Source organism: Oncorhynchus clarkii, chromosome 31 (genome assembly GCF_045791955.1).
Source record: "Oncorhynchus clarkii lewisi isolate Uvic-CL-2024 chromosome 31, UVic_Ocla_1.0, whole genome shotgun sequence".
NCBI lineage: Eukaryota > Metazoa > Chordata > Actinopteri > Salmoniformes > Salmonidae > Oncorhynchus > Oncorhynchus clarkii.
Genome location: NC_092177.1, coordinates 5,330,204 through 5,354,314, shown reverse-complemented (window position 1 = coordinate 5,354,314; position 24,111 = coordinate 5,330,204). Strand labels below are relative to the sequence as shown.

Below are 24,111 nucleotides of genomic sequence, written 5' to 3'. Positions count from 1 at the left end.
ATGAAATCCCCCTCCGTAAATGGCCGGGCTGATTTAGCGATCTCTTCTGCCAAAATAAAACTGGCCTTGACAGCAGCCTGGCCTTGTGATTTGGCTTTTTTGAACAGAGCCTGTCGAGATTTGAGGCCTCGTTTTAATTCCTCTGCCTTTTGTAGCCTTTGTTCCATGTCCATATTCTTGTTTTTGTCCGCGTGTTTCGTTTCATAATGTCGTCTCAGATTATACTCTTTCAGTACCGCCACACTTTCTCCACACAGAAGACACACAGGTTTTCCAGCTACCTTCGTGAACATATACTCCGACTCCCACCTTGTTTGAAACCCCCGGTTCTCAGTATCCACCTTCCGTTTTGCCATTTTTGATGGGTATCTGAAAGTTAATTTTACTGTGATGCTGACGACTGCTGTGCCAATAAATATTGAAATGAAGCAGCCTACTGCTCGGTGCGTCACCTTTGCATTGTGGGAAATGTAGTATTGGTGCGTGTAAAAGATCTGCGGGCTGCCGGCTTGCTGCGGGCCGGTTCTAATAATAAATCAAGATCATCCCAGGGGCCGTAAAAAACCTTCTTGCGGGCCGGATGTGGCCCGCGGGCCTTGACTCTGACATATGTGATGTAGAGGATCAGTTCAGTAAGGAGCCAGCCTGATCACTAGAAATAGACTTCGATCTCAGACGTTTGAAAAGGTCCTGAACACGTCACTGTATTCCTTCCTCGGCATATACAGAATACCAACCGGGAAACCTAGACAACAGTCCCAGTTCAGTTCTTTACACACACACACACACACACACACACACACACACACACACACACACACACACACACACACACACACACACACACACACACACACGCACACACGCACACACACACGCACGCACGCACGCAGAGGTTCATCCCTCCTTGTCTAATGTAGTCCTTTATGGACTGAGACATCAAGCATGTCATCATTAATCCACATTAACCTTGTCAGCGCCTGAGTGTACTACAATACAATATTCTTTATCTCTCACCACCTAATAGAGGCAGACAGAGATAAAGTTAATAGAGGCAGACAGAGATAAAGTTAATAAAGCTAATAGAGGCAGACAGAGATAAAGTTAATAGAGGCAGACAGAGATAAAGTTAATAGAAGCAGACAGAAATAAAGCTAATAGAGGCAGACAGAGATAAAGCTAATAGAGGCAGACAGAGATAAAGTTAATAGAGGCAGACAGAAATAAAGCTAATAGAGGCAGACAGAGATAAAGTTAATAGAGGCAGACAGAGATAAAGTGAATAAAGCTAATAGAGGCAGACAGAGATAAAGTTAATAGAGGCAGACAGAGATAAAGTTAATAGAGGCAGACAGAAATAAAGCTAATAGAGGCAGACAGAGATAAAGCTAATAGAGGCAGACAGAGATAAAGTTAATAGAGGCAGACAGAAATAAAGCTAATAGAGGCAGACATAGATAAAGTTAATAGAGGCAGACAGAGATAAAGCTAATAAAGCTAATAGAGGCAGACAGAGATAAAGCTAATAAAGGCAGATAGAGATAAAGCTAATAGAGGCAGACAGAGATAAAGTTAATAGAGGCAGACAGAGAGAAAGCTAATAGAGGCAGACAGAGATAAAGCTAATAGAGGCAGACAGAGATAAAGTTAATAGAGGCAGACAGAGATAAAGCTAATAGAGGCAGACAGAGATAAAGCTAATAGAGGCAGATAGAGATAAAGCTAATAGAGGCAGACAGAGATAAAGTTAATAGAGGCAGACAGAGAGAAAGCTAATAGAGGCAGATAGAGATAAAGCTAATAGAGGCAGACAGAGATAAAGCTAATAGAGGCAGACAGAGAAAGTTAAATAGAGGCAGACAGAGATAAAGTTAATAGAGGCAGACAGAGATAAAGTTAATAGAGGCAGACAGAGATGAAGTTAATAGAGGCAGACAGAGATAAAGCTAATAGAGGCAGACAGAGATAAAGTTAATAGAGGCAGACAGAAATAAAGCTAATAGAGGCAGACAGAGATAAAGTTAATAGAGGCAGACAGAGATAAAGCTAATAAAGCTAATAGAGGCAGACAGAGATAAAGTTAATAGAGGCAGACAGAGATAAAGTTAATAGAGGCAGACAGAAATAAAGCTAATAGAGGCAGACAGAGATAAAGTTAATAGAGGCAGACAGAGATAAAGCTAATAGAGGCAGACAGAGATAAAGCTAATAGAGGCAGACAGAGATAAAGCTAATAGAGGCAGACAGAGATAAAGCTAATAGAGGCAGACAGAGATAAAGCTAATAGAGGCAGACAGAGATAAAGTTAATAGAGGCAGACAGAGATAAAGCTAATAGAGGCAGACAGAGATAAAGCTAATAGAGGCAGACAGAGATAAAGTTAATAGAGGCAGACAGAGATAAAGTTAATAGAGGCAGACAGAGATAAAGCTAATAGAGGCAGACAGAGATAAAGTTAATAGAGGCAGACAGAGATAAAGCTAATAGAGGCAGACAGAGATAAAGCTAATAGAGGCAGACAGAGATAAAGTTAATAGAGGCAGACAGAGATAAAGTTAATAGAGGCAGACAGAGATAAAGTTAATAAAGCTAATAGAGGCAGACAGAGATAAAGTTAATAGAGGCAGACAGAGATAAAGTTAATAGAAGCAGACATAAATAAAGCTAATAGAGGCAGACAGAGATAAAGCTAATAGAGGCAGACAGAGATAAAGTTAATAGAGGCAGACAGAAATAAAGCTAATAGAGGCAGACAGAGATAAAGTTAATAGAGGCAGACAGAGATAAAGTTAATAGATGCAGACAGAGATAAAGTTAATAGAGGCAGACAGAGATAAAGCTAATAGAGGCAGACAGAGAGAAAGTTAATAGAGGCAGACAGAGAAAGTTAATAGAGGCAGACAGAGAGAAAGTTAATAGAGGCAGACAGAGATAAAGCTAATAGAGGCAGACAGAGAGAAAGTTAATAGAGGCAGACAGAGATAAAGCTAATAGAGGCAGACAGAGAGAAAGTTAATAGAGGCAGACAGAGATAAAGTTAATAGAGGCAGACAGAGAGAAAGTTAATAGAGGCAGACAGAGATAAAGCTAATAGAGGCAGACAGAGATAAAGTTAATAGAGGCAGACAGAGATAAAGCTAATAGAGGCAGACAGAGATAAAGCTAATAGAGGCAGACAGAGATAAAGTTAATAGAGGCAGACAGAGAGAAAGTTAATAGAGGCAGACAGAGATAAAGCTAATAGAGGCAGACAGAGAGAAAGTTAATAGAGGCAGACAGAGATAAAGCTAATAGAGGCAGACAGAGAGAAAGTTAATAGAGGCAGACAGAGATAAAGCTAATAGAGGCAGACAGAGATAAAGCTAATAGAGGCAGACAGAGATAAAGTTAATAGAGGCAGACAGAGATAAAGTTAATAGAGGCAGACAGAGAGAAAGCTAATAGAGGCAGATAGAGATAAAGCTAATAGAGGCAGACAGAGATAAAGCTAATAGAGGCAGACAGAGATAAAGCTAATAGAGGCAGACAGAGATAAAGTTAATAGAGGCAGACAGAGAAAGTTAATAGAGGCAGACAGAGATAAAGTTAATAGAGGCAGACAGAGAGAAAGTTAATAGAGGCAGACAGAGATAAAGCTAATAGAGGCAGACAGAGAGAAAGTTAATAGAGGCAGACAGAGATAAAGCTAATAGAGGCAGACAGAGAGAAAGTTAATAGAGGCAGACAGAGATAAAGTTAATAGAGGCAGACAGAGAGAAAGTTAATAGAGGCAGACAGAGATAAAGCTAATAGAGGCAGACAGAGATAAAGCTAATAGAGGCAGACAGAGAGAAAGTTAATAGAGGCAGACAGAGATAAAGTTAATAGAGGCAGACAGAGAGAAAGTTAATAGAGGCAGACAGAGATAAAGTTAATAGAGGCAGACAGAGATAAAGCTAATAGAGGCAGACAGAGATAAAGCTAATAGAGGCAGACAGAGATAAAGCTAATAGAGGCAGACAGAGATAAAGTTAATAGAGGCAGACAGAGAGAAAGCTAATAGAGGCAGATAGAGATAAAGCTAATAGAGGCAGACAGAGATAAAGCTAATAGAGGCAGACAGAGAAAGTTAATAGAGGCAGACAGAGATAAAGTTAATAGAGGCAGACAGAGAGAAAGTTAATAGAGGCAGACAGAGATAAAGCTAATAGAGGCAGACAGAGAGAAAGTTAATAGAGGCAGACAGAGATAAAGCTAATAGAGGCAGACAGAGAGAAAGTTAATAGAGGCAGACAGAGATAAAGTTAATAGAGGCAGACAGAGAGAAAGTTAATAGAGGCAGACAGAGATAAAGCTAATAGAGGCAGACAGAGATAAAGTTAATAGAGGCAGACAGAGATAAAGCTAATAGAGGCAGACAGAGATAAAGCTAATAGAGGCAGATAGAGATAAAGCTACTAGAGGCAGACAGAGATAAAGTTAATAGAGGCAGACAGAGAGAAAGCTAATAGAGGCAGATAGAGATAAAGCTAATAGAGGCAGACAGAGATAAAGCTAATAGAGGCAGACAGAGAAAGTTAATAGAGGCAGACAGAGATAAAGTTAGTAGAGGCAGACAGAGATAAAGTTAATAGAGGCAGACAGAGATAAAGTTATTAGAGGCAGACAGAGATGAAGTTAATAGAGGCAGACAGAGATAAAGCTAATAGAGGCAGACAGAGATAAAGTTAATAGAGGCAGACAGAAATAAAGCTAATAGAGGCAGACAGAGATAAAGTTAATAGAGGCAGACAGAGATAAAGCTAATAAAGCTAATAGAGGCAGACAGAGATAAAGTTAATAGAGGCAGACAGAGATAAAGTTAATAGAGGCAGACAGAAATAAAGCTAATATAGGCAGACAGAGATACAGTTAATAGAGGCAGACAGAGATAAAGCTAATAGAGGCAGACAGAGATAAAGCTAATAGAGGCAGACAGAGATAAAGCTAATAGAGGCAGACAGAGATAAAGCTAATAGAGGCAGACAGAGAGAAAGTTAATAGAGGCAGACAGAGATAAAGCTAATAGAGGCAGACAGAGATAAAGCTAATAGAGGCAGACAGAGATAAAGTTAATAGAGGCAGACAGAGAGAAAGTTAATAGAGGCAGACAGAGATAAAGCTAATAGAGGCAGACAGAGATAAAGTTAATAGAGGCAGACAGAGATAAAGCTAATAGAGGCAGACAGAGATAAAGCTAATAGAGGCAGATAGAGATAAAGTTAATAGAGGCAGACAGAGATAAAGTTAATAGAGGCAGACAGAGAGAAAGCTAATAGAGGCAGATAGAGATAAAGCTAATAGAGGCAGACAGAGATAAAGCTAATAGAGGCAGACAGAGAAAGTTAATAGAGGCAGACAGAGATAAAGTTAATAGAGGCAGACAGAGATAAAGTTAATAGAGGCAGACAGAGATAAAGTTAATAGAGGCAGACAGAGATAAAGTTAATAGAGGCAGAGAGAGAAAGCTAATAGAGGCAGACAGAGATAGAGGCAGACAGAGATAAAGTTAATAGAGGCAGACAGAAATAAAGTTAATAGAGGCCGACAGATATAAAGCTAATAGAGGCAGACAGAGATAAAGCTAATAGAGGCAGAAAGAGATAAAGCTAATAGAGGCAGACAGAGATAAAGCTAATAGAGGCAGAAAGAGATAAAGCTAATAGAGGCAGAAAGAGATAAAGCTAATAGAGGCAGACAGAGATAAAGCTAATAGAGGCAGACAGATAGAAAGCTAATAGAGGCAGATAGAGATAAAGTTAATAGCTGGCAGCTTTAGTCGTGTAGTGAGATTTCCTGACATTAATGAGTCCTGACCTTTCACCTGTAGGAGAACACTGGGGTTGTCCTTCCTCACGTTCACAACTCTTATTAAAGCTTTTCCTTTTTCCTTCTCTCTCGCTCTCTGTGTGTGTGTCCCAGTTTTACTTTTTTGGGGGTGTCTTGCTGTCTCTATAATTTGCGTAGAGTTACAATATTTACAATATTTGTCAACACAGAAGAGCTCACCACAACGCATTAGACTGGTAGAGAACCAGACAAACATATTACAGTATATTAGCTAAAGATGTAGAAACCAAAAACCACTCCCAGTGTCCCCCTTCCAAAACTGTAACAAATGTCAGACTTAGTTTTTGACTCAAAACTCTGAACTTTACAGTTCCTTATGGATGATTTCCAAACACGCATTGAATCAGTGGTGACTGGAGGAACCCTAGAGATCCTCATTGAACCATTGCTAGTCAATGGTTCATATTTGCATCTTTGGTTAGTTGAGGGGTTATTGGAGAAACCTTTAATGGTTCAACGTAGCAACTGGTTCCTGGAAGAACCCTGGAGTGGAGGAGTGGCTTTACTAGAGGCGTGGCTTAAAGATATATATTTTTTGGGGCCACCCGTTAGAGTAAATGTCATTCATGTTCATCTGTTCTGTTGTATTGTCTTCACGTGTCAATGAGCCTAACACAAATACACATTTTGAACTGCAGAGGTTCTGCTGGCGTGGCAAGCTAGAAGGTTCTTCCAAGCATCTTTACTTCTAAGAGTGTAAACCTAGGAGCGTTGGATGGCGCTCTTCTTTCTGTATCAAGCAGGTGTTATCAGTGGCGCACTGCAGTTTTGCCAGCCCCGCCCCCAGCCAGGTTCGAGCAAGGCTCTCTCCTCACTTCCTGCTATTCTACACATTTTTGTCACGGGGCAAAAGAGAAAAATGTGTTTTTTTTTAAAATATATAATCTCATGCTATTCTACAAATTTTGGTCATGAGGCTGAGAGAAAATGTTGCTGTTTTAAAGCTAATTTCCTGCGATTCTACACATTTTGCCACGGGACAGAGAAAAAATGTTGCTGTTTTAAAGCTAATTTCCGGCGATTCTACACATTTTGCCACGGGGCAGAGAGAAAATGTACATTTTTAAAGTGGTAATCAGCAGGTGAAACAATAACAGTGTGTTTTCCCTGCCCCTGTTTTGGATACAAATGGGCCTGGAGAAGTGTAACCACTCTCAGATTAATAGACAGAGCTATGGATGCAAGGACTGACCATCCATCATATAAAAATTATAGATATAACCGTGTTTTCAGTTTATAGATGAATACCTCAGTGAGTCAGGGAGGGTAGAAATTAATTCAGTTTATAGATGAATACCTCAGTGAGTCAGGGAGGGTAGAAATTAATTCAGTTTATAGATGAATACCTCAGTGAGTCAGGGAGGGTAGAAATTAATTCAGTTTACAGATGAATACCTCAGTGAGTCAGAGAGAGTATACATGAATTCAGTTTATAGATGAATACCTCAGTGAGTCAGAGAGAGTATACATTTATTCAGTTTATAGATGAATACCTCAGTGAGTCAGAGAGAGTATACATTTATTCAGTTTATAGATGAATACCTCAGTGAGTCAGAGAGAGTAGACATTTATTCAGTTTACAGATCTTCTTCTTCTAATTATTTTTGTCCCGTCTTTCAGGTGGTAGTGTTCCAGACGTGGAGATCAGAACCAATGGAGATCAGCCTCTCATGACAACAACAACAACAACAACTTGACTCTTCCTGAATACTACAGCACCACGTTCTACCGTACACTCCTTCAATAGGGACCGGAGAGACAGATCACCCAGACTTACAGTTGAAGTATCATCCCAGACTGGATAAACAACTAATTTCCCTTAACATAGACATTGTTATCTCCTCTAAAAACAACCTAAATAAACCAACTGACAGCTGGAATTGCAGAGGGATCAGACTGAGAACTCTGCTGCCTGGGCCTCAGCTCAAATGACAATGTATGGATATAGTGGTAATGTATGGATATAGTGGTAATGTATGGATATAATGGTAATGTATTGATATAATGGTAATGTATTGATATAATGGTAATGTATTGATATAATGGTAATGTATGGATATAATGGTAATGTATTGATATAATGGTAATTTATGGATATAATGGTAATGTATTGATATAATGGTAATGTATGGATATAATGGTAATGTATTGATATAATGGTAATGTATGGATATAATGGTAATGTATTGATATAATGGTAATGTATGGATATAATGGTAATGTATTGATATAATGGTAATTTATGGATATAATGGTAATGTATGGATATAATGGTAATGTATTGATATAATGGTAATGTATGGATATAATGGTAATGTATTGATATAATGGTAATGTATGGATATAATGGTAATGTATGGATATAATGGTAATGTATGGATATAATGGTAATGTATTGATATAATGGTAATGTATTGATATAATGGTAATGTATGGATATAATGGTAATGTATTGATATAATGGTAATGTATTGATATAATGGTAATGTATTGATATAATGGTAATGTATGGATATGATGGTAACATACTGTACATCTCTGCATCTAATCCAAACCAATATCCGTCAGGACTAAACCGTGACTCCCAGCATTGACTCCTGGATGGATGGATGGATGAGAATAATAAAAGAGAAAGAAAGAAAAGATATAGCTGACGTATCGGCCAGTGGCGTCTCGGAAACTCGTAGCTGCTCTTAGGAGTGACCTTTTCTAGAGGGAAATGTTGTTTCTCACTCCGTCCGAACCAAACGACAGGAAGCTTTGAAACACACGGCCACCCCGGTCACCCCCTCTTTGGCATTGTTGAGTCTAAAGAGCTGCTCGCTTTCTCCGCAAGAAAAATAATCTGTCAGGGAGAGATTGCAATACGGTCAACAGGCATGTTTGGGTGGCTGGACTAAGAAAGGAAAGAAAGAATGTTTGGAAGAAAGGGGAAGGAAGAGAAAATAATCGTCTGGGTTTTGGAGAAAAATAAAGATTTCGAGGGAGGGAAGACAGACACAAAGAGAAATAGAAAAGTTTGATGGTTTCTCTTTTCACTGGAGATTTGAGGTAGAGCACATCGTTATTGTTAAAGTGTCTTGGCTCTGGTCCATGGGAACTGATCCAGCGTGCTTTAGTCTCCCGGGACATCCCTGATACTGTTTCTGGTAGGTCCTGTTCTCCCATCCGTCACCCTCCCTCCTTGCTAGCTCCTAGCTACAGGACTAAGGGACTAAAGGAAAACCTTAAGGAGGAATACTGAAGGAAGTCTGGGGGGAGAGGTGTCCAGCAGCAGGAGAAGCTGCTAAGATTCTCCTTATCCCCACTGGTGGTTCACTTTTTTTGCTCCCTTTGCTTCAAAAGAGGACTGTCTGAACTTACTCTGAACGCTCCACAAACGGTGATCCTCAAACTGACACACAGACCAAACCAGGGAGGGCTGCAGACGGTCTGGGTAGAAGAAGAGACAGAAACTGTGGAGCAAACCAGAGGAGAACAAGAGAGGCTCCAGAACTCCTCCAGCAGAGCAGCAAAGCTCCCCCAGATCGAGGCATCTTCCTGGGGGTAGAGATGGACACGGAGAGGGGTCATATGTCCGTGAGGAGAGGGGTAAGCTGGAGCCCAGGTGGAGGGAGGAAGCCCCTTCAGAGGGTGCATGGCGGTAACACGGACACCGGCAAAAGAGAGAGTGACGCATCTTCGGAAAGGCGGGACTACAAAGCGATCAAAGGACAGGTGACATCAACCTCCACCAATCAGCTGACTCGGAAAACCAGTAAGTTTGATGTTTATTCTATTTACGTGGTTTTGGCTTCTAGTTACCTGCTGGGTTTCTGACCTGCCACAGGGCAGCAGCAGGAGGGAATGTGGAACATGATGAAAGGACTGAAGGGACTCTGAGATGCAGAGTAGTTTAAAGTGGCGGAGAATTTCCATTTGCGAGGGTGGAGACGTAGATTTCTCCGGAACCCTCAATTTTTTTCTAATTATTATTAATATTATTTTTATTAATATTATTATTATTATTATTATTATTATTGTTATTATTATTATTACTACTATTATTATTATTATTATTAATATTAATATTATTATTACTATTATTATATATATATATATATTTTTTTTTTAAATGTACCACCTTTTTCTACCCAATTTCGATCTTGTCTTGTCGCTGCAACTTCCCAATGGGATCGGAAGGCAAAGGTCGAGTCATGTGTCCTCTGAAACATGACCCACCAAAACCGCGCTCTTAACACCCGCCCGTTTAACCTGGAAGAACCAATGTGTTGGAGGAATCACCTGACGACCGAGGTCAGCCTGCAGGCGCCCGGCCTGCCACAAAGAGTTGCTAGAGCGCGATGAGCCCCCCCCTCTGGCCAAACCTTCCCCTAACCCTGACGACGCTGGGCCAAGGGACTCCCGATCACGGCCGGTTGTGATACAGCCCGGGAACGATCCCGGGTCTGTGGTGGAGCCTCTAGCACTACGATGCAGTGCCTTTAGACCGCTGCGCCACTCGGGAGGTCGGAACTCTCCATTTTTAACACGTATGAACACAGAAGCTGATCACACAGCCGACCAAATGACATGAGATATTACTTCTGGGAGATTATACTCCATGTTATGTCAGAGATGGTTAAACGTTCAAAGAAACATCTGTTTCCCTGCAATAAAACCGCAGACTGGGCTACCATGACACACACACACACACACACACACACACACACACGCACAGACGCAAACACATATACAGCAACTGGACACATCTGAGATGGAAAGGCAATCCTGCATCCCAACCTAAAGGGCAATCTCAGAAAGACTTCATACCCAGTACCAGTCCAGACCATAATGGACTGAGCTGAGACTTCATACCCAGTACCAGTCCAGACCATAATGGACTGAGCTGAGACTTCATACCCAGTACCAGTCCAGACCATAATGGACTGAGCTGAGACTTCATACCCAGTACCAGTCCAGACCATAACGGACTGAGCTGAGACTTCATACCCAGTACCAGTCCAGACCATAATGGACTGAGCTGAGACTTCATACCCAGTACCAGTCCAGACCATAATGGACTGAGCTGAGACTTCATACCCAGTACCAGTCCAGACCATAATGGACTGAGCTGAGACTTCATACCCAGTACCAGTCCAGACCATAATGGACTGAGCTGAGACTTCATACCCAGTACCAGTCCAGACCATAATGGACTGAGCTCAGACTTCATAATAAGTTCTTTCCAGATCGTTATCATTATCCTGCCATAGTTGGAGTCGCTACTTGTGTGACAGAGCGGGAGGTAAACACGTCAGTGATGAAGGAAAAACTCCTTAGAGAGTAACATGGAAAACCCCTCAGACAGCGTGTGTGTGTGTGTGTGTTCGTACACAACTGCGATACAGATTAGCCTACTATACTGAGCTGAAGCAGTGAACCTATTATCGTCGGAACAGATGAACTAACTACAGATTTACAAGACGTTGTTGTGCAGTGATTGGGAAACACATCAGAAAACGTAGGCCTAGGGACTCTGTAACAATCTATAGTTAGTAGATGCAGTCATTCAATTAAAGTCTATAGTTCACCATTTGGAGAATAAATATAATACATTATAGGACATGCAAACAATGCATCTGACGATTTTTAACCCTGTGTTTAGTAGACTGTTTTCAATTGGGATTTGGAGAGGGGCTGAGTCCTATTCGGATTTGGAGAGAGGCTGAGTCCTATTCGGATTTGTAGAGGGGCTGATTCCTATTCGGATTTGCAGAGAGGCTGAGTCCTATTCAGATTTGCAGAGGGGCTGAGTCCTATTCAGATTTTTAGAGAGGCTGAGTCCTATTAGGATTTGGAGAGGGGCTGAGTCCTATTCGGATTTGGAGAGGGACTGAGTCCTATTTGGATTTGGAGAGGGACTGAGTCCTATTAGGATTTGGAGAGGGGCTGAGTCCTATTCGGATTTGGAGAGAGGCTGAGTCCTATTCAGATTAAGAGAGGGGCTGAGTCCTATTCGGATTTGGGGAGGGGCTGAGTCCTATTCAGATTTGGAGAGGGGCTGAGTCCTATTCGGATTTGGAGAGGGGCTGAGTCCTATTCAGATTTGGAGAGAGGCTGAGTCCTATTCGTCTGTGTGGGAGCCTAGGGACATCACACATCTATGGACAATATTTTTTGTTGTTGAATATTTTATTTATCAGTGATTGTGTTTCTATCTCCTGCGTTGTTATAGTCTTCGACGCTGAGCTCCTATCACACAGCAATACTGTAGCCTACCAATTTTTTATTTATTTTTTATTTCACCTTTATTTAACCAGGTAGGCTAGTTGAGAACAAGTTCTCATTTGCAACTGCGACCTGGCCAAGATAAAGCATAGCAGTATGAGCAGACAACACAGAGTTACACATGGAGTAAACAATTAACAAGTCAATAACACAGTAGAAAACAAAGGGGGAGTCTATATACAATGTGTGCAAAAGGCATGAGGAGGTAGGTGAATAATTACAATTTTGCAGATTAACACTGGAGTGATAAATGATCAGATGGTCATCTACAGGTAGAGATATTGGTGTGCAAAAGAGCAGAAAAGTAAATAAATAAAAACAGTATGGGGATGAGGTAGGTGAAAATGAATGGGCTATTTACCAATAGACTATGTACAGCTGCAGCGATCGGTTAGCTGCTCAGATAGCTGATGTTTGAAGTTGGTGAGGGAGATAAAAGTCTCCAACTTCAGCGATTTTTGCAATTCGTTCCAGTCACAGGCAGCAGAGTACTGGAACGAAAGGCGGCCAAATGAGGTGTTGGCTTTAGGGATGATCAGTGAGATACACCTGCTGGAGCGCGTGCTACGGATGGGTGTTGCCATCGTGACCAGTGAGCTGAGATAAGGCGGAGCTTTACCTAGCATGGACTTGTAGATGACCTGGAGCCAGTGGGTCTGGCGACGAATATGTAGCGAGGGCCAGCCGACTAGAGCATACAAGTCGCAGTGGTGGGTGGTATAAGGTGCTTTAGTGACAAAACGGATGGCACTGTGATAGACTGCATCCAGTTTGCTGAGTAGAGTGTTGGAAGCCATTTTGTAGATGACATCGCCGAAGTCGAGGATACAATATTGTCAAATATATGAAATAGACAATGATGCTGAGCTCCTATCACACAGCAATACTGTAGCCTACCAATACTGTCAAATATATGAAATAGGCTACCGGTTTATTTACTTTCAAACATGTTTGGCTATTAAATGAGGGATGGATAAATGGCAGCCTGATATTTTATGTGTAGTGGGAATAAACCATTCCTGTCAGATGAGGAAAGACATGTTCTGTAATACGATTATGATTCAGTCCTTCATAATAAAAGACATGTTCTGTAATATGATTATGATTCAGTCCTTCACAATAAAAGACATGTTCTGTAATACGATTATGATTCAGTCCTTCATAATAAAAGACATGTTCTGTAATACGATTATGATTCAGTCCTTCATAATAAAAGACATGTCCTGTAATATGATTATGATTCAGTCCTTCAAATTACAATATTTACTTGCAATACAATTGATCCCTCTAGAAGTTGTATGTATGGTCTGAGATTTACGTGGAGATGTGCACACTATCTCGTCAAGTTTAAACATTTATAAATAACAGAAAACTGTCACACACAAGGTTACAAGTAGTTTTTGTGCACACGTACCGTTGACAATTGAGGCCACGAGAGAAAGATGATGTTTTCTCATGCCAAGGAAGCCCTTTAGAATTGATTGAATTGAATTGAGAGAGTGAAAGACACAGGTCAGATCGGAGTGAGAGTGAAGTAACAACTAAGGGAGGGAGCCTCATTGTCAGGGGCCAAGTTGTGTCTCTGCTGGAGGAGAGCAGAAGGTCTTGTCCCTCCATGCAGGGAGTTCACAGAGGGCAGACAGAGAGGGAATGTCAGCTAGCCCAGACCAGAAAGAGAGAGGTAGTGAGTTCATGGGCTCCTGAGATCTTCTCCAAAAATTATACAATTACAGTTGGATAAATGTAGATGAACTTGCATTTTTTTTCACAATGACTTACACAGGATACTAACCTCCACATTAAATCAAATGTCATACCTAAAACCTTGAATTTGGACAAAATTACCTGAATGGACTATTACTACCGAGGACAATCAAGAACAAACTTCTAACAAACCAAAACCTGCAGAAGAAACGCAGTGGAACCTGGAAATACCATCCAACACATCACTGAGTGAGTAATGTTCAGCCTGAATCTACTTCTGAAGCCAAAAAGTTAAAGACAATAATCTCTAGGTAATTTTGTTCTATAAAGCTTAATAAATAAGGCTACAAAGTTACCAAGCTGCTAGGACAGAACTGACCTGGCTGCAACTTCAATTATAGGGCTGAAGTGTGAAGTGAGAGGTGTGGAAATTCTTGAGCCTAACATGACAGGAGAGTTTCATAAGTACAAAAACAGAAAAACTCCTCAAGGACAATCCCAGTACACTTTTCGCTGACCGCTACAAAGAGGGGAACGTAAGTAACATCATTTCCCACACAGACCATCCCCTGGCATGGCACAGTGCTATATTAACACAGACCATCCCCTGGCATGGCACAGTTCTATATTAACACAGACCATCCCCTGGCATGGCACAGTGCTATTAGAGCACACTATGTCAAGAGAGAGGGTATTGGCCCAGGGTGGAAACTCAGAATACTAGACATTTAGGAAATTGTAACAACCTCTGTCAATGTGTACAAGTCTGGGACAGACAGTAATCGTACAGGACATCCTCATGCAGCTCCAGCAGGACTTTTGCGGGATCAAAGAGAGAGAGCACATCAGGAAAAGATCTCTCTCCGTGACGACTCCCACATCCTGAATGAGTCTGATCACACCTCTTCAAACTGTCCTGCAGATGAGGGTGGTCACCTCCCAGTGTCCAGTTTGAGTTTTTGTTGCAGCTCGTTCCAGTCGCTAGCTGCAGCGAACTAAAAAAGACGAGCGACCCGTGGGATGTGTGTGCTTTGGCGAACTTTTACAGAATGTGACTGGCAGAATGGGTGTTGTATGTGGAGGATGAGGGCTGCAGTAGATATCTCAGATAGGGGGGAGTGAGGCCTAAGAGGGTTTTATAAGTGTGCATCAACCAGTGGGTTTACATAGCAGTATAGAGTGCAGCGGTGTCCTATAAGGAGCACTGGTGGTAAATCTGATGGTTGAAGGGTAAAGAACATCTAGCCGCTCGAGAGCACCCTTACCTGCCGATCAATAAATTAAGTTTCCGTAATCTAGCATGGGTAGGATGGTCATCTGAATCAGGGTTAGTTTGGCAGCTGGGGTGAAAAAGGAGCGATTACGATAGAGGAAACCAAGTCTAGATTTAACTTTGGCCTGCATCTTTGATATGTGCTGAGAGATGGACAGTGCACCGTCTAGCCATATGACCTTTGTTTTGGAGGTGTTCAAAACAAGGTTAAGGGTAGATAAAGCTTGTTGGACACTAAGAAAGCTTTTGTTGATGTAAATTGTGAAGAGTGTGGGGCCTAGGATTGAGCCTTGGGGTACTCCCTTGGTGTAGTGGCTGAGACAGCAGATTTTCTGACTTTATACTCTGCACTCTTTGATAGAGGTGATTAGCAAACCAGGCCAAAGACCCCTCAGAGACACCAATACTCTTTAGCCGGCTCCTAAGAAGGCAATGGTCTACCGTATCAAAAGCTTTGGCCAAGTCATTAAAAATAGCAACATTGCTTAGAATCAAGGGCAATGGTGGCATCATTGAGGTCCTATAAGGTTGCAGTGACACATCCATAACCTGAGCGGAAAACAGATTGCATACCCAAGAGAATACTATAGACATCAAGAAAGCCAGTCAGTTGATCATTGACAAGTTTGTCCAACACTTTTGATAAACAGGGAAAAATAGAAATAGGCCTATAACAGTTAGGATCAGCTTGACCTCCACCTTTAAATAAAGGATGAACCGTGGCTGCCTTCCAAGTAATGGGAACCTCCCCAGAAAGGAGAGACAGGCTTGGCGATGATAGGGGCAGCAACCTTAAAGAAGAAAGGGTCTAAACCATCTGACTCAGATGTTTTTTGGGGCTCAAGTTTCAGGAGCTTCTTTAGCACCTCGGACTCAGTGACTGCCTGCAGGGAGAAACTTTGTAGCGGGGCAGGAGAAAAAGAGGGAAAAGCATCGAGCATAGTCACATTAGAAGGGGTGGGAGATGAGGAACTGTTGGATGGGCAAGGAGGCATGGCTGAGTCAAATAGGAATCCTGACTTAATGAAGTGGTGATTAAAGAGCTCAGCCATGTGCTTCTTGTCAGTAACAACCACATCATCAACATTAAGGGACATGGACAGCTGTGAAGAGGAGGGTTTATTCTCCAGGTCTTTAACCGTTTTCCGGTTAGACCCACAGAGAGAGTACTGCTCCTTAAAGTAACTATCTTTGGCCTTCCGAATAGCCTGTTCATTTATTTCTCATTTGGCTGAAAGAGAGCCTGTCATTCTGAGTATGCGTGTGCCGAGCGTTTCGTCAAAAGCAATTCTTGAGGTGGAGTAACTCTGCAAGATCACAGTCAAACCAGGGGCTGAACCTGTTTTTAATTCTCATTTTCTTTATGGGGGCGTGTTTGTTAACTGAAAATATAAAAAAAGAAGGTCCAAGCGTCTTCGACAGAGGGGATCAAGCTGATTCTATACCAATTTACAGAGGTCAGTTCATGAAGGAAGGCTTGCTCATTAAAGTTTTTTAGCAAGAGTCTATAACAAATCAGGACAGGTTGTTTCACTGAGCAGCCATTACGAACACAGGCTGTAGAACAGAGATCACTAAGGTCATTACAGAAAAGATCAGACTGATACCTATCAGGATTATTTGTGAGGATAACATCAAGGAGAGTAGTCTTTTCTGGGTGTTTAAAAGTAAAATAATGAGTTAAAAAAGGAGTTAAAAATATATCTAAATATATGGACGAGCAATGTCGGAGTGGCATTGACTAGAATACAGTAGAATAGAATACAGTAGAATAGAATACAGTAGAATAGAATACAGTATATACATATGAGATGAGTGAAGCAGTATGTAAACATTATTAAAGTGATGAGTGTTCCGTTATTAAAGTGACCAGTGATTCCATGGCTATGTCTATAGGGCAGCAGCCTCTAAGGTGCAGGGTTGAGTAACCGGGTGGTAGCCGACTAGTGATGGCTATTTAACCGTCTGATGGCCTTGAGATAGAAGCTGTTTTTCAGTGTCTCCGTCCAAGCTTTGATGCACCTGTACTGACGTCGCCTTCTGGATGATAGCGGGGTGAACAGGCAGTGGCTCGGGTGGTTGTTGTCCTTGATGATCTTTTTGGGCTTCCTGTGACATCGGGTGCTGTAGATGTTCTGGAGGGCAGGCAGTGTGCCCCCGGTGATGCGTTGGGCAGACCACACCACACTCTGGAGAGCCCTGCGGTTGAGGGCGGTGCATTTGCCATACCAGGCGGTTATCCGGCCGACAGGATACTCTCCATTGTGCATCTGTAAAAGTGTGTTAGGGTCTTAGGGGCCACGTCAAATGTATTCAGCCTCCTGAGGTTGAAGAGACGCTGATGCACCTTCTTCAACACGCTGTCTGTGTGGTTGACCATTTCAGATTGTCAGTGATGTGTACGCAGAGGATCTAGAAGCTTTTCACCTTCTCCGTTGTTGTCCCATCGATGTGGATAGGGGCATGCTCTCTCTGCTGTTTCCTGAAGTCCACGTTCAGCTCCTTCATTTTGTTGACGTTGAGGTAGAAGTATTTTCCTGGCACCACTCCCAGAGCCCTCATCTCCTCCCTGTAGGCCGTCTCGTCATTGTTGGTAATCAGGCCTACAACTGTGGTGTCATCTGCAAACTTCATCATTGAGTCAGAGGACAGACTGTGTGGCCTCCAGCCACATCATAATTAACATGGGCACAAATGACTTAAGAGCCCAGCAGGAAAGGGTGGCCAAAACACTCAAGGGAGTGATTGAAAAAGCTTCTTCCACTTTCCCCAACGCACAAGTTGTTATCTCTGCCCTGATACCACAAAAAGATTTTCCCCTTGCCTCCATACAGTGGGTGAATGCAAGCATTTCGCAAGACTGTGCCTCAAAACCTGATGTCTACCTGGCCCACCACTCCACCCTGGACTTGAACAGCCTTTATGACCAGGTCCACCTCTACAAGACAACAATCCCAACGGATATCCCGCCCAGACTAGCGAAACACCCTCCCAGACCTGCAAAACCCCCTCCTGAAGGACCTGCACCGAGAGAACCCATTCCAAGCAAACCCTGGCCACACAATATATAGGCCCCCCATATCAGACCTATGCCCCTTCTGCCCACCCCATGCGGCAAGGACCTCAACATGACAGCAGGACATATGCCCAGGCCGTGAGCGGGGCAACAGTCCCAACACCCACTATTACACCCGCCCAAGCCCCATCCTGCAAACTAAGAGTTATGTATCAGATGCTCAACATATTCTGCTCACACCAACTGTGAGGGTCCGAGCCTAAACCACACAAAAACAACACTAGACGCTATGGAACACAAAGCTCTCATCCTGGAATATACAGTGCCTTGCGAAAGTATTCGGCCCCCTTGAACTTTGCGACCTTTTGCCACATTTCAGGCTTCAAACATAAAGATATAAAACTGTATTTTTTTGTGAAGAATCAACAACAAGTGGGACACAATCATGAAGTGGAACGACATTTATTGGATATTTCAAACTTTTTTAACAAATCAAAAACTGAAAAATTGGGTGTGCAAAATTATTCAGCCCCTTTACTTTCAGTGCAGCAAACTCTCTCCAGAAGTTCAGTGAGGATCTCTGAATGATCCAATGTTGACCTAAATGACTAATGATGATAAATACAATCCACCAATGTGTAATCAAGTCTCCGTATAAATGCACCTGCACTGTGATAGTCTCAGAGGTCCGTTAAAAGCGCAGAGAGCATCATGAAGAACAAGGAACACACCAGGCAGGTCCGAGATACTGTTGTGAAGAAGTTTAAAGCCGGATTTGGATACAAAAAGATTTCCCAAGCTTTAAACATCCCAAGGAGCACTGTGCAAGCGATAATATTGAAATGGAAGGAGTATCAGACCACTGCAAATCTACCAAGACCTGGCTGTCCCTCTAAACTTTCAGCTCATACAAGGAGAAGACTGATCAGAGATGCAGCCAAGAGGCCCATGATCACTCTGGATGAACTGCAGAGATCTACAGCTGAGGTGGGAGACTCTGTCCATAGGACAACAATCAGTCGTATATTGCACAAATCTGGCCATTATGGAAGAGTGGCAAGAAGAAAGCCATTTCTTAAAGATATCCATAAAAAGTGTCGTTTAAAGTTTGCCACAAGCCACCTGGGAGACACACCAAACATGTGGAAGAAGGTGCTCTGGTCAGATGAAACCAAAATTGAACTTTTTGGCAACAATGCAAAACGTTATGTTTGGCGTAAAAGCAACACAGCTGAACACACCATCCCCACTGTCAAACATGGTGGTGGCAGCATCATGGTTTGGGCCTGCTTTTCTTCAGCAGGGACAGGGAAGATGGTTAAAATTGATGGGAAGATGGATGGAGCCAAATACAGGACCATTCTGGAAGAAAACCTGATGGAGTCTGCAAAAGACCTGAGACTGGGACGGAGATTTGTCTTCCAACAAGACAGTGATCCAAAATATAAAGCAAAATCTACAATGGAATGGTTCAAAAATAAACATATCCAGGTGTTAGAATGGCCAAGTCAAAGTCCAGACCTGAATCCAATCGAGAATCTGTGGAAAGAACTGAAAACTGCTGTTCACAAATGCTCTCCATCCAACCTCACTGAGCTCGAGCTGTTTTGCAAGGAGGAATGGGAAAAAATGTCAGTCTCTCGATGTGCAAAACTGATAGAGACATACCCCAAGCGACTTACAGCTGTAATCACAGCAAAAGGTGGCGCTACAAAGTATTAACTTAAGGGGGCTGAATAATTTTGCACGCCCAATATTTCAGTTTTTGATTTGTTAAAAAAGTTTGAAATATCCAATAAATGTCGTTCCACTTCATGATTGTGTCCCACTTGTTGTTGATTCTTCACAAAAAAATACAGTTTTATATCTTTATGTTTGAAGCCTGAAATGTGGCAAAAGGTCACAAAGTTCAAGGGGGCCGAATACTTTCGCAAGGCACTGTACAAGGCCTGAGGTCATCTGCCTTTGGCCAAAAGAGCAGGAACCCAGACTTCATCAAAGATATTGGAAATACAGACATTGTCATCCTACAAGAAACATGGTATAAAGGAGACGTACCCACTGGTTGCCCTCTAGGTTACAGAGAGCTGGTAGTCCCATCCACCACACTACCAGGTGGGTGGTATAGAGGAGGTGGACCCACTGGTTGCCCTCTAGGTTACAGACAGCTGTTAGTCCCATCCACCAAACTACCAGGTGTGAAACAGGGAAGAGACTACTATGCTAATTTGGTAAAGAGCAGACCTTTCCCACTCTATTAAATGAGTCAAAACAGGAACATTTTACATCTGGCTAGAACTTAATAAGGAAATTATCTCAAAAGAGACAAATGTCCTTATTTGTGCTACCTATATCCCCCCAATAGAATCCCCATACTTTAACAATGACAGCTTCTCCATCCTAGAGGGGGAGATCAACAATTTCCAGGCCCAGGGACATGTACTAGAGCTGTGGCAACCTAAATGCCAAAACTGGACAAGAACCTTACACCCTCAGCACACAGGGGGACAAACACATACCTGGAGGTGACAGCATTCCTTCCCCCGTATGCCCCCCTAGGCACAAATACGTCAACATAACCAACAAAAATAGATCACAACTCTTGCAGGACGTCGGGTATGTACATAGACAATGGTAGGCTTCGAGGGGACTCCTTTGGTAGGTTCACCTATAGCTCATCTCTTGGCAGTAGTACTGTAGACTACTTTTTCACTGACCTCAACCCAGAGTCTCTTAGAGTGTTCAAAGTCAGTCCACTGACACTCTACTTGAACAGAGCTATACTCAATCATGAGGCATCAAAGTCAAAGGAACTGAATACTATTAAGAAAAGCTATAGATGGAAGGAAAGTAGTGTGGAAATCTACCAAAAACACAATTAGGCAACAACACATTCAATCCCTTCTAGACAATTTCCTGGACAAAATGTTCCACTGTAGTAGTGAAGGTGTAAACTTGGCAGTAGAACATCTTAATAGTATATTTGACCTCTCAGCTTCCCTATCAAATCTAAAAATGTCAAGCAGACAACCTAAGAAAATTAACAACAATGACACATCTTTTGATGAAGATTGCAAAAACGTAAGAAAGAAATTGAGAAACTTATCCAAACAAAAACATAGAGAACCAGAAAACCTGAGTCTACGCCTTCGCTATGGTGGATCACGCAAACAATACAGAAATACACTACGCATAAAGAAGGAACAGCACGTCAGAACTCAGATCAATCCATAGAACCACTTCTGGGAAAATTGGAAAACTCGGAGATGTATGGATACGCCACTTCTCCAAACTTGTTGGCTCTATAACAAATAACAAACAGCAAAAACATATACATGATCAAATACACATCTTAGAATCAACTATTAAAGACTACCAGAACCCACTGGTTTCTCCAATTACATTGAATGAATTACAGGACAAAACACAAACCCTCCAACCCAAAAAGGCTTGTGGGGTTGATGATATCCTAAATTAAATGATAAAATATACAGACCACAAATTCCAATTGGCTATACTAAAACTTAAACTCTTTAACATCATCCTCAGCTATTCCCCAATATTTGGAACCAAGGACTGATCACCCCAATCCACAAAATTGGATGCAAATTTGACCCCAATAACTACTGTGGGATATTTGCGTCAACAGCAACCTTGGAAAAATCCTCTGCATTATCATTAACAGCAGACTTGTACATTTCTTCAGCGAAAACAATGTACTAAGCAAATGTCCAATTGGCTTTTTACCAAATTACTGTACGACAGACCACGTATTCACCCTGCACAACCTAATTGACAACCAAACAAAGCAAAACAAAGGCAAAGTCTACTCATGCTCTGTTGATAAAAAAAAAGAAGCTTTCGACTCAATTTGTCATGAGGGCGTGCAATACAAATTGATGGGAAGTGGTGTGGGGGCAAAAAAACATACGACATTATAAAATCCATGTACACTGACAACAAGTGTGCAGATAAAATTGGCAAAAAACACACACATTTCTTTCCGCAGGGACAAGGAGGTGAGACAGGGATGCAGCTTAAGCCCCACCCTCTTCAACATCTATATCAACGATATTTAACACTAGAACAGTCTGCAGCCCCCGGCCTCACCCTACTAGAATCTGAAGTCAAATGTCTACTGTTTGCTGATGATCTGGTGCTTCTGTCCCCAACCAAGGAGGGCCTACAGCAGCACTGAGAACATCTGCACAGATTATGTCAGACCTTGGCTAAAAATAATGGTGTTCCAAAAAAGGTCCAGTTGCCAGGACCCCGAATACACATTCCATCTTGACACCGTTACCCTAGAACTGTCACGCCCTGACCATAGAGAGCCCTCGAGGTTCTCTATGGTGTTTTAGGTCAGGGCTTGACTAGGGGGTGTTCTAGCCTTTAATTTCTACGTTGGAGTGAGTATGGTTCCCAATTGGAGGCAGCTGATTGACTCTAATTGGGGGATCATACTTAGTGTGGTCCTTTTCCCACCTGCGTGGTGGGATATTGTTTGTGTTTAGTACTATGAACTGCACGTTTGTTTATTTATTTGTTGTTTGAAGTTTCACCTCAAAAAATATGTGGAACTCTACTCACGTTGCGCTTTGGTCCACTCATAACGAAAGTGACAAGAGCATACAAAAGACTATACATACAGTGGGGCAAAAAAGTATTTAGTCAGCCACCAATTGTGCAAGTTCTCCCACTTAAAAAGATGAGAGAGGAATGTAATTTTCAACCACTTCAACCATGACAGACAAAATTAGAAAAAAAAATCCAGAAAATCACATTGTAGAATTTTTTATGAATTTATTTGCAAATTATGGTGGCAAATAAGTATTTGGTCACCTACAAACAAGCAAGACTTCTGGCTCTCACATACCTGTAACTTCTTCTTTAAGAGGCTCCTCTGTCCTCCACTCGTTACCTGTATTAATGGCACCTGTTTGAACTTGTTATCAGTATAAAAGACACCTGTTCACAACCTCAAACAGTCACACTCCAAACTCCACTATGGCCAAGATCAAAGAGCTGTCAAAGGACACCAGAAACAAAATTGTGGACCTGCACCAGGCTGGGAAGACTAAATCTGCAATAGGTAAGCAGCTTGGTTTGAGGAAATCAACTGTGGGAGCAATTATTAGGAAATGGAAGACATACAAGACCACTGATAATCTCCCTCGATCTGGGGCTCCACGCAAGATCTCATCCTGTGGGGTCAAAATGATCACAAGAACGGTGAGCAAAAATCTCAGAACCACACGGGGTGACCTAGTGAATGACCTGCAGAGAGCTGGGACCAAAGTAACAAAGCCTACCATCAGTAACACACTACGCCGCAGGGGAGTCAAATCCTGCAGTGCCAGACGTGTCCCCCTGCTTAAGCCAGTACATGTCCAGGCCCGTCTGAAGTTTGCTAGAGAGCATTTGGATTATCCAGAAGAAGATTGGGAGAATGTCATATGGTTAGATGAAACCAAAATATAACTTTTTGGTAAAAACTCAACTCGTCGTGTTTGGAGAAAAATAATGCTGAGTTGCATCCAAAGAACACCATACCTACTGTGAAGCATGGGGGTGGAAACATCATGCTTTGGGGCTGTTCTTCTGCAAAGGGACCAGGACGACGAATCCGTATAAAGGAAAGAATGAATGGGGCCATGTATCGTGAGATTTTGAGTGAAAACTTCCTTCCATCAGCAAGGGCATTGAAGATTAAACGTGGCTGGGTCTTTCAGCATGACAATGATCCCAAACACACCCCCCGGGCAACAAAGGAGTGGCTTCGTAAGAAGCATTTCAAGATCCTGGAGTGGCCTAGCCAGTCTCCAGATCTCAACCCCATAGAAAATCTTTGGAGGGAGTTGAAAGTCCATGTTGCCCAGCAACAGCCCCAAAACATCACTGCTCTAGAGGAGATCTGCATGGAGGAATGGGCCAAAATACCAGCAACAGTGTGTGAAAACCTTGTAAAGACTTACAGAAA

The 24,111-nt window shown here is 42.1% G+C and overlaps 1 protein-coding gene across 1 annotated transcript in view; it reads left to right on the top strand.

Moving 5' to 3' along the window:
• LOC139390618 (synaptopodin) overlaps positions 1-24,111 on the top strand; it is an 81,712-nt gene that overhangs the window by 17,686 nt on the left and 39,915 nt on the right. The window contains exons 2-3 of the mRNA XM_071137864.1: positions 7,489-7,804; positions 8,437-9,625. Of these exons, the coding sequence (XP_070993965.1) occupies positions 9,421-9,625 (205 nt within the window). The 5' untranslated portion in view covers positions 7,489-7,804; positions 8,437-9,420. The remainder of the gene's footprint in view (positions 1-7,488; positions 7,805-8,436; positions 9,626-24,111) is intronic.